The sequence below is a fragment of the Salvelinus alpinus genome, chromosome 26, assembly GCF_045679555.1.
Source record: "Salvelinus alpinus chromosome 26, SLU_Salpinus.1, whole genome shotgun sequence".
NCBI classification, from domain to species: domain Eukaryota; kingdom Metazoa; phylum Chordata; class Actinopteri; order Salmoniformes; family Salmonidae; genus Salvelinus; species Salvelinus alpinus.
In genome coordinates this window covers 30,172,249-30,184,545 of record NC_092111.1, presented here as the reverse complement: position 1 = coordinate 30,184,545, position 12,297 = coordinate 30,172,249, and the positions used below count along the sequence as shown (strand labels likewise).

Sequence of the window (12,297 nt, the reverse complement as noted above, 5' to 3'; positions counted from 1 at the left end):
TGTGTGTGTGTGTGTGTGTGTGTGTGTGTGTGTGTGTGTGTGTGTGTGTGTGTGTGTGTGTGTGTGTGTGTGTATTCACCTTCAATATGGTGATGTTCCAGCTGAAACTCTCCACAGCTCTGGTGACCTTACGACCTTTAAGCCCCTCCTTCACTGCCATGGGCTTTAACTTCTCATGGAACTCCATGGCTAGGTGACCACAGACACACATACATACACAATATTACAATCTTGAACCTTTCCCTCTTTGTCAACCTCTCCAGATCTTAACCAAGGCCCAAGACTAGCTCAACCTCTCCGTGTCTTAACCAAGGCCCAAGTCTGGCTCAACCTCTCTGTGTATTGACCAAGGCCCAAGTCTGGCTCAACCTCTCTGTGTATTGACCAAGGCCCAAGTCTGGCTCAACCTCTCTGTGTATTGACCAAGGCCCAAGTCTGGCTCAACCTCTCTGTGTATTGACCAAGGCCCAAGTCTGGCTCAACCTCTCTGTGTATTAACCAAGGCCCAACACTGGCTCAGGTCAGTGGTTTGGTGGTGTCTGGTATTTGTGATTCAATCAAAAGTCTTCACCAGTCTATTACACCACAGAGAGAAACAGTGGTGTGTATTCATGGATGCCAAGGGAAGCCAGAATATCTTTCGCATCTGAGCGAGCGAAACAGCGCCCCTCTGTCTCTGTACGTGTAGTGAATCAATCGGATGCTTTCTGGTCAAAAATAGTCCCTGCGGCTATCATTGAATGTAAGGGAAGCCAGCGAGCATGTGGCCTACCTTGACAAAAAAATATTAAATAATAGACAATCAGCGTTGAGCTAAACTGAGTGAGCTCAACTGTGAATGGCTCTGGTGCACCAAAAAAAGTGCTAAGGGAAACCAGATTGTATTTGGCTTCAGACCAATCACATCAGAAGCCAAACGTCACTGACAAAACAAATACATTTTTGCATCTCGTTGGGTCATTGTCTTCCGGTGGCTAGCTAGCCAGCTACAATTAGCCATGGCTGGAGATGGGGATTTGGACTTGCGGTTTTACTTCATTCTCCGTACGGGCCAATGATTATAACAGTGATTCTGATGCAACCATAAATTCATACATTGTGTCCCTTGCCTGAAAGGATGGAAGTTCAAGTAGCTGGCCTGGCGCTACGTTGCCCATGAAAGGAAGTTAGGCTAGCGAGCAAGCATTTTAGCCAGGTAGCCTAGCACAACAAAATAATCAAAATCATAGACCATTTAGGCAACATGAAAGAGGAGGATGCATTGGGTGAGTCAACACGCACACACAGAAATTAGTACCATGGACAGCCACATCATACAGTATTTAGCTTACGTTTATTGGACAAAATAGTTGTTGGTATCTTTTAGTTGTCACTGTGTTAAAACCTTTTCTCAATAGGGGGGCACTGTTCTCACTTTGTAAAAAATCGTTCCCAAATTAAACTGCCTCGTACCTAATTCTTGCTCGTACAATATGCATATTATTATTACTATTGGATAGAAAACACTCTCTAGTTTCTAAAACCGTTTGAATTATATCTGTGAGTAAAACAGAACTCATTTTGCAGCAAACTTCCTGTCAGGAAGTGAGAAATCTGAAATCGAGGGCTCTGTTCCAGGGTCAGTTTATTAATTTGCATGGAATCTATGGGTCTACATGCACTGCATACGCCTTCCCCTAGATGTCAGTAGGCAGTGAGAATTGGAATGGGGTGTATAGCTCTATCTGAGGCCGAATAAGACCTGTTGGAATGACGCGACCACTCTTTCATTTCTTCACCATGGCGCGAATCGGTCACCTGGATTGCGTTCTGAAAAGCTGTCGTTATAGGCCTTAGATATATCCGGCTCTGATTTTATTCGATATATGTGTTAAAAACATCATCAACTAGTTATATTAAACCGACTTATATCAGTTTATATAAGTTTATTCCGATTTTCGGTATTTTCTTTGTGATGCGTTCTGGGGATTTGGACACTTCTGTGCCGCATGGCTAACGTTGGCTAGCGTTCTACAGATGAAGACGACATTCTACAACCGAGCAACGATTATTCTGGACAAAGGACAACTTGTACAAGATTCTGATGGAAGCTCATCAAATAGTAGGAACGATTTATGATGTTTTTTCGCATTTCTGTCGAAAATGTTTAGACGTAATTTGGGTGCTGATTTTGGGTGCTGTATCGCTATAACGTAAGCTGTAAGTCGTACTAAAGTTAATTTTAAAAATCTAACACAGCGGTTGCATTAAGAACTAGTGTATCTTTAATTTGCTGTCCAACATGTATTTTTTAGTAAAGCTTATGATTAGTTATTTGATTAGAATAGGTGCCTCTCCAAGATTTCTCCGGACAATATTTCTGCATTTTCACTACGTATTCACATTGTTCAACCACGATTTGTGCTGCTAAATATGCACATTTTCGAACAAACCATATATGTATTGTGTAATATGATGTTATAGGACTGTCATCTGATGAAGTTTGAGAAGGTTAGTGAAAAAATTTATATCTTTTGCTGGTTTATTCGCTATCGCTAACGTGTCTTGAATGAATGCGGCTGTGTGGTAGACTATTGTAGTAAGCTAATATAATGCTATATTGTGTTTTCGCTGTAAAACACTTTAAAAATCTGAAATATTGGCTGGATTCACAAGATGTTTGTCTTTCATTTGCTGTACACCGTGTATTTTTCATAAGTGTTTTATGATGAGTATTTAGGTATTTCACGTTGGTTTCAGTAGTTATTCTAGCTGCTTTGGTGAGACTACTGCAATGTAAAACTATGATTTATACCTGAAATATGCACATTTTTCGAACAAAACATATGCTATACAATAAATATGTTATCAGACTGTCATCTGATGAAGTTGTTTCTTGGTTAGTGACTATTTATATCTTTATTTGGTCGAATTTGTGATAGCTACCTATGCAGTAAAAAAATTGTGAAAATATGCGGTTGGGTCTTTTGCTATCGTGGTTAGCTAATAGAAATACATATTGTGTTTTCCCTGTAAAACATTTTAAAAATCGGAAATGATGGCTGGATTCACAAGATGTGTATCTTTCATCTGGTGTCTTGGACTTGTGATTTCATGATATTTAGATGCTAGTATTTACTTGTGGCGCTATGCTAGGCTATGCTAGTCAGCTTTTTTACTGATGAGGGTGCTCCCGGATCCGGGATTGTGACCAAGTAGAAGTTAATAGCTATTATTTAAGGCTACTCCGACATTGCTCATCCTAATATTTATATATTCCTAATATTTATATATTCCTTAATTCCATTCTTTTACTTTTGTGTGTATTGTTGTGGATTGTTAGATATTATTGCACTGTTGGAGCTAGAAACACAAGCATTTTGCTACACCCGCAATAACATCTGCTAAAAACATGTTTATGTGACGAATAAAATATAATTTTATTAGAATAAGCAGAGGTGATTAGATGACGTTGAAGTTGAAATGGTGCTGTACTAGTGGAGGCAGCTCCTGTCTTTGCGACTTGCGTTAACTCTCCGGTGTTCATAGTTGTTTAGTAGTCCGAAAAAGTCGGAAACCTTACCTTGCTTGACCATGCTGTTGGTCATGTAACTGTTTGTTACATGCAGTACAGTACATTCAGACCACTTGACTTTTTCAAAAATGTTGTTACGTTACAGCCTTATCCTAAAAGAAATGTAATTTCTTTTCTTTTTCCCCCTCATCAATCTATACCCAGTACTCTATAATGACAAAGCAAAAACAGTTTTTGACATCTTTGCAAAAATAAGAAAACTGAAATATTACGTTTACATAAGTATTCAGACTCTTTACTCAGTACATTGTTGAAGCACCTTTGGCAGTGATTACAGCCTCGAGTCTTCTTGGGTATGACGCTATAAGCTTGGCACACCTGTATTTTATGAATGATGGCGCCAGAGGGGATGGCTGCCGTTTTACGGACTCCTAACCAATTGTGCTATTTTGGTAGTTTTTTCAATTATTTTGTACATAAAGTTACTGCTACCATCTCGTATGACCGAAAAAGTTTCTGGACATCAGAACATTGATTACTCACTTCGAACGGGAGAAAGATTTTTCTTTAATGAGTCTGACGCGAAGGATATACTGCTTTCCGGAGAACAGGCCCAAATCCCCTTCATTAGCGTGAAGAAAAGGAGGAGATACCGAGGGAGAAGGTCGGGGTGCCTTGTTAGGATTCATAGGCGAGTGAGTAAATCGCCATTACCATCGGTGCAATCACTGGAAAACAAACTCAATGATCTATGGTCTAGACTATCCTACCAAAGGGAAATGATACTGTAATATAGGCAACATCCGCACCGAGCTAGCTGACGCTTTCAAGGAGCGGGAAACTAATCAGGATGCTTATAAGAAATCCTGCTTCACCCTCAAACGAACCATTAAACAGGGAAAGCGTCAATACAGGACGAAGATTGAATCCTACTACACTGGCTCTGACACTCATGGCAGGGCTTGCAAACTAACAAGATTTAACAGACATAAACTGAACAAGTTCCACAGACATGCGACTAACAGAAGTCGAATAATGTGTCCCTGAACAAAGGGGGGAGGGGGTCAAAATCAAAAGTAACAGTCAGTATCTGGTGTGGCCACCAACTGCATTAACTACTGCAGTGCATCTCCTCCTCATGGACTGCACCAGATTTGCCAGTTCTTGCTGTGAGATGTTACCTCACTCTTCCACCAAGACACCTGCAAGATCCCTGACATTTCTGGGGGGAATGGCCCTAGCTCTCACCCTCCGATCCAACATGTCCCAGACGTGCTCAATGGGATTGAGATCCGGGCTCTTTGCTGGCCATGGCAGAACACTGATATTCATGTCTTGGAGGAAATCACGCACAGAACGAGCAGTATGGCTGGTGGCATTGTCATGCTGGAGGGTCATGTCAGGATGAGCCTGCAGGAAGGGTACCACATGAGGGAGGAGGATGTCTTCCCTGTAACGCACAGCGTTGAGATTGCCTCCACAGCTCCCTGACCAAGGCACATCTCCCCCGATTGCTCAGTTTGGCCAGGCAGCCAGCTCTAGGAAGAGTTTTGGTGGTTCCTAAAATTCTTCCATTTAAGAATGATGGAAGCCACAGTGTTCTTAAGGACCTTCAATGCTGCAGAATTTTTTTGCAGCATCCCCAGATCTGTGCCTCGACACAATCCTGTCTCGGAGCTCTACAGACAATTCCTTCAACCTCACGGCTTGGTTTCTGCTCTGACATGCACTGTGGGACCTTTTATAGACAGGTGTGTGCCTTTCAAAATCATGTCCAATCAATTGAATTTACCACATGTGGACTCCAATAAAGTTGTAGAAACATCTCAAGGGTGATCAATGGAAACAGGATGCACCTGAGCTCAATTTCAAGTCTCATAGCAAAAGGTCTGACTACTTATGTAAATAAGGTCTTTCAGTTTTGGACTTTTTTAATAAATTAGCAAAAATGTCTAAAAACCTGTTCTCGCTTTCTCATTATGGGGCATTGTGTGTAGATTGATTAGGGGAAAAAAATATTCTATCCATTTTAGAATGAGGCTGTAACGTAACAAAATGTGTAAAAAGGGAAGGGGTCTGAATACTTTCTGAATGCACTGTATGTTTGTGGACTTCACCAGACAGATGCTGCTCTCCGGTTTCGCAATGAAACAAATGTGTGGTTGAATTTATTCTGCCACTGTGTCTTCTTATTGTCTCGGCCTTAACACTATATATCACAGTGTCAAGGCATATGAACTAACAGGTTATAGGGAAAACAACACACTATATATCACAGTGTCAAGGCATATGAACTAACAGGTTATAGGGAAAACAACACACTATATATCACAGTGTCAAGGCATATGAACTAACAGGTTATAGGGAAAACAACACACTATATATCACAGTGTCAAGGCATATGAACTAACAGGTTGTAGGGAAAACAACACACTATATATCACAGTGTCAAGGCATATGAACTAACAGGTTATAGGGAAAACAACACACTATATATCACAGTGTCAAGGCATATGAACTAACAGGTTGTAGGGAAAACAACACACTATATATCACAGTGTCAAGGCATATGAACTAACAGGTTGTAGGGAAAACAACACACTATATATCACAGTGTCAAGGCATATAAACTAACAGGTTATAGGGAAAACAACACACTATATATCACAGTGTCAAGGCATATGAACTAACAGGTTATAGGGAAAACAACACACTATATATCACAGTGTCAAGGCATATGAACTAACAGGTTGTAGGGAAAACAACACACTATATATCACAGTGTCAAGGCATATGAACTAACAGGTTATAGGGAAAACAACACACTATATATCACAGTGTCAAGGCATATGAACTAACAGGTTGTAGGGAAAACAACACACTATATATCACAGTGTCAAGGCATATGAACTAACAGGTTGTAGGGAAAACAACACACTATATATCACAGTGTCAAGGCATATGAACTAACAGGTTATAGGGAAAACAACACACTATATATCACAGTGTCAAGGCATATGAACTAACAGGTTATAGGGAAAACAACACACTATATATCACAGTGTCAAGGCATATGAACTAACAGGTTGTAGGGAAAACAACACACTATATATCACAGTGTCAAGGCATATGAACTAACAGGTTGTAGGGAAAACAACACACTATATATCACAGTGTCAAGGCATATGAACTAACAGGTTGTAGGGAAAACAACACACTATATATCACAGTGTCAAGGCATATGAACTAACAGGTTATAGGGAAAACAACACACTATATATCACAGTGTCAAGGCATATGAACTAACAGGTTATAGGGAAAACAACACACTATATATCACAGTGTCAAGGCATATGAACTAACAGGTTATAGGGAAAACAACACACTATATATCACAGTGTCAAGGCATATGAACTAACAGGTTATAGGGAAAACAACACACTATATATCACAGTGTCAAGGCATATGAACTAACAGGTTATAGGGAAAACAACACACTATATATCACAGTGTCAAGGCATATGAACTAACAGGTTGTAGGGAAAACAACACACTATATATCACAGTGTCAAGGCATATGAACTAACAGGTTGTAGGGAAAACAACACACTATATATCACAGTGTCAAGGCATATGAACTAACAGGTTATAGGGAAAACAACACACTATATATCACAGTGTCAAGGCATATGAACTAACAGGTTGTAGGGAAAACAACACACTATATATCACAGTGTCAAGGCATATGAACTAACAGGTTATAGGGAAAACAACACACTATATATCACAGTGTCAAGGCATATGAACTAACAGGTTATAGGGAAAACAACACACTATATATCACAGTGTCAAGGCATATGAACTAACAGGTTATAGGGAAAACAACACACTATATATCACAGTGTCAAGGCATATGAACTAACAGGTTATAGGGAAAACAACACACTATATATCACAGTGTCAAGGCATATGAACTAACAGGTTGTAGGGAAAACAACACACTATATACAGTGAGGGAAAAAAGTATTTGATCCCCTGCTGATTTTGTACGTTTGCCCACTGACAAAGAAATGATCAGTCTATAATTTTAATGGTAGGTTTATTTGAACAGTGAGAGACAGAATATCAACAAAAAAATCCAGAAAAACGCATGTCAAAAATGTTATGAATTGATTTGCATTTTAATGAGGGAAATAAGTATTTGACCCCTCTGCAAAACATGACTTAGTACTTGGTGGCAAAACCCTTGTTGGCAATCACAGAGGTCAGACGTTTCTTGTAGTTGGCCACCAGGTTTGCACACATCTCAGGAGGGATTTTGTCCCACTCCTCTTTGCAGATCTTCTTCAAGTCATTAAGGTTTTGAGGCTGACGTTTGGCAACTCGAACCTTCAGCTCCCTCCACAGATTTTCTATGGGATTAAGGTCTGGATACTGGCTAGGCCACTCCAGGACCTTAATGTGCTTCTTCTTGAGCCACTCCTTTGTTGCCTTGGCCGTGTGTTTTGGGTCATTGTCATGCTGGAATACCCATCCACGACCCATTTTCAATACCCTGGCTGAGGGAAGGAGGTTTTCACCCAAGATTTGACGGTACATGGCCCCGTCCATCGTCCCTTTGATGCGGTGAAGTTGTCCTGTCCCTTTAGCAGAAAAACACCCCCAAAGCATAATGTTTCCACCTCCATGTTTGACGGTGGGGATGGTTTCTTGGGGTCATAGGCAGCATTCCTCCTCCTCCAAACACTGCAAGTTGGGTTGATGCCAAAGAACTCCATTTTGGTCTCATCTGACCACAACACGTTCACCCAGTTGTCCTCTGAATCATTCAGATGTTCATTGGCAAACTTCAGACGGGCCTGTATATGTGCTTTCTTGAGCAGGGGGACCTTGCGGGCGCTGCAGGATTTCAGTCCTTCACGGCATAGTGTGTTACCAATTGTTTTCTTGATGACTATGGTCCCAGCTGCCTTGAGATCATTGACAAGATCCTCCTGTGTAGTTCTGGGCTGATTCCTCACCGTTCTCATGATCATTGCAACTTCACGAGGTGAGATCTTGCATGGAGCCCCAGGCTGAGGGAGATTGACAGGTCTTTTGTGTTTCTTCCATTTGCGAATAATCACAGAAACTGTTGTCACCTTCTCACCAAGCTGCTTGGCGATGGTCTTGTAGCCCATTCCAGCATTGTGTAGGTCTACAATCTTGTCCCTGACATCCTTGGAGAGCTCTTTGGTCTTGGCCATGGTGGAGAGTTTGGAATCTGATTGATTGATTGCTTCTGTGGACAGGTATCTTTTATACAGGTAAGAAACTGAGATTAGGAGCACTCCCTTTAAGAGTGTGCTCCTAATCTCCGTTCGTTACCTGTATGAAAGACACCTGGGAGCCAGAAATCTTTTTGATTGAGAAGGGGTCAAATACTTATTTCCCTCATTAAAATGCAAATCAATTGATAACATTTTTGACATGCATTTTTCTGGATATTTTTGTTGTTATTCTGTCTCTCACTGTTCAAATAAACCTACCATTAAAATTATAGACTGATAATATCTTTGTCAGTGGGCAAACGTACAAAATCAGCAGGGGATCAAATACTTTTTTCCCTCACTGTATCACAGTGTCAAGGCATATGAACTAACAGGTTATAGGGAAAACAACACACTATATATCACAGTGTCAAGGCATATGAACTAACAGGTTGTAGGGAAAACAACACACTATATATCACAGTGTCAAGGCATATGAACTAACAGGTTGTAGGGAAAACAACACACTATATATCACAGTGTCAAGGCATATGAACTAACAGGTTGTAGGGAAAACAACACACTATATATCACAGTGTCAAGGCATATGAACTAACAGGTTGTAGGGAAAACAACACACTATATATCACAGTGTCAAGGCATATGAACTAACAGGTTATAGGGAAAACAACACACTATATATCACAGTGTCAAGGCATATGAACTAACAGGTTATAGGGAAAACAACACACTATATATCACAGTGTCAAGGCATATGAACTAACAGGTTATAGGGAAAACAACACACTATATATCACAGTGTCAAGGCATATGAACTAACAGGTTATAGGGAAAACAACACACTATATATCACAGTGTCAAGGCATATGAACTAACAGGTTATAGGGAAAACAACACACTATATATCACAGTGTCAAGGCATATGAACTAACAGGTTATAGGGAAAACAACACACTATATATCACAGTGTCAAGGCATATGAACTAACAGGTTGTAGGGAAAACAACACACTATATATCACAGTGTCAAGGCATATGAACTAACAGGTTGTAGGGAAAACAACACACTATATATCACAGTGTCAAGGCATATGAACTAACAGGTTATAGGGAAAACAACACACTATATATCACAGTGTCAAGGCATATGAACTAACAGGTTGTAGGGAAAACAACACACTATATATCACAGTGTCAAGGCATATGAACTAACAGGTTGTAGGGAAAACAACACACTATATATCACAGTGTCAAGGCATATGAACTAACAGGTTGTAGGGAAAACAACACACTATATATCACAGTGTCAAGGCATATGAACTAACAGGTTGTAGGGAAAACAACACACTATATATCACAGTGTCAAGGCATATGAACTAACAGGTTATAGGGAAAACAACACACTATATATCACAGTGTCAAGGCATATGAACTAACAGGTTGTAGGGAAAACAACACACTATATATCACAGTGTCAAGGCATATGAACTAACAGGTTGTAGGGAAAACAACACACTATATATCACAGTGTCAAGGCATATGAACTAACAGGTTGTAGGGAAAACAACACACTATATATCACAGTGTCAAGGCATATGAACTAACAGGTTATAGGGAAAACAACACACTATATATCACAGTGTCAAGGCATATGAACTAACAGGTTATAGGGAAAACAACACACTATATATCACAGTGTCAAGGCATATGAACTAACAGGTTATAGGGAAAACAACACACTATATATCACAGTGTCAAGGCATATGAACTAACAGGTTATAGGGAAAACAACACACTATATATCACAGTGTCAAGGCATATGAACTAACAGGTTATAGGGAAAACAACACACTATATATCACAGTGTCAAGGCATATGAACTAACAGGTTATAGGGAAAACAACACACTATATATCACAGTGTCAAGGCATATGAACTAACAGGTTGTAGGGAAAACAACACACTATATATCACAGTGTCAAGGCATATGAACTAACAGGTTATAGGGAAAACAACACACTATATATCACAGTGTCAAGGCATATGAACTAACAGGTTGTAGGGAAAACAACACACTATATATCACAGTGTCAAGGCATATGAACTAACAGGTTGTAGGGAAAACAACACACTATATATCACAGTGTCAAGGCATATGAACTAACAGGTTGTAGGGAAAACAACACATAGGTTGTAACATGTTTGTTTGGGGGGGGCTTGGCTTTCCCAGTGATTTTACCCACACACCTGGAGAGAAAAGTAGAGAGTTAAGAGATCTGAATACAAGAATAAAGAGATTGAGACCTCCCGGTGGGGACTTGCGCATTGCTTTTGACTTTTAAAGGTCATTTATGGTTGAGCCAATGTTTGCCGTGAATCTCCGCAAACGTTGGAAATATTTTCTTTAAAATGTGCATTGTCCACAGTGGAATGAGCTTGTTGACAATGTGCCTTTGGTTTAATCCTGGCCTGAATTAAAGAGAGAGAAAGAGGGCAGACTCCTCGTCCTCACGTCCCTCTGGTCAGATTGAGCGTGTGCTGCAGTGTGTAAATTCTGCCTGACTTTCTCTGTCTGCCCCAGAACACTGTCACACTTTATCACCATCTCCATGGAGACAAGGAAGTGGGTTAACACCGGTCACACACTGCTAGGAGCGATACTGTGAGGGAACTTTTAAACACAACATCCTGAGCAACACCACACAACCAACACAACGCAACGCAGACCTGAATGCAACTCAGTATATATTACTGTTTAATGCTCTCCCTCAGCCTCTCCCTCCCTCCCTCCCTCCCTCCCTCCCTCCCTCCCTCCCTCCCTCCCTCCCTCCCTCCCTCTCCCTCAGCCTTTCCCTCCCTCTCTCTCCCCCTCCCTCCCTCTCTCTCCCCCTCTCTCCCTCTCCCTCTCTCTCCCCCTCCCTCCCTCCCTCCCTCTCTCTCCCCCTCCCTCCCTCTCCCCCCACTCCCTCTCTCTCTCTAACATACACCTGAAAACAACCCACTAACTTCAACACTCACTTATACACATCATCTCGTATACACTGACTAAATCCACCCTCCCCTTCACACACAAACAAACACACACACTTACACATCATCTCGTATACACTGACTAAATCCACCCTCCCCTTCACACACAAACAAACACACACACTTATACGCACCACGTTGGTTGCCTGCCTGCCTGCCAGTGCAGTTGCTAGGCGACGCTTGGCTTGAGTGCCAGGGCATTCCGTTGTGTGTGTGCATGTGGGAAACGTTCTATTTCCCTGTGTAGCCGAGCGGAACCGACAGAACAGAGAGAGATCAGCACGGGCCAGAACTCTTCTTCCCCTCTGACTCCTGGGGCCTCACAAAAACCCTGCAGCACAATATATATGCTGACCTCTCATCCCCTCTCCTCAGCTCTCCTCTGACTCCTAGGGCCTCACAAAAACCCTGCAGCACAATATATATGCCGACCTCTCATCCCCTCTCCTCAGCTCTCCTCTGACTCCTGGGGCCTCACAAAAAC

General features: G+C 41.2%; 1 protein-coding gene across 1 annotated transcript in view; it reads right to left on the bottom strand.

Moving 5' to 3' along the window:
- Positions 1 to 12,297, bottom strand: part of LOC139555133 (inactive phospholipase C-like protein 2) — a 51,348-nt gene that overhangs the window by 4,737 nt on the left and 34,314 nt on the right. Inside the window, exon 11 of the mRNA XM_071368657.1 lies at positions 80 to 189. Coding sequence (XP_071224758.1) covers positions 80 to 189 — 110 coding nt within the window. The remainder of the gene's footprint in view (positions 1 to 79; positions 190 to 12,297) is intronic.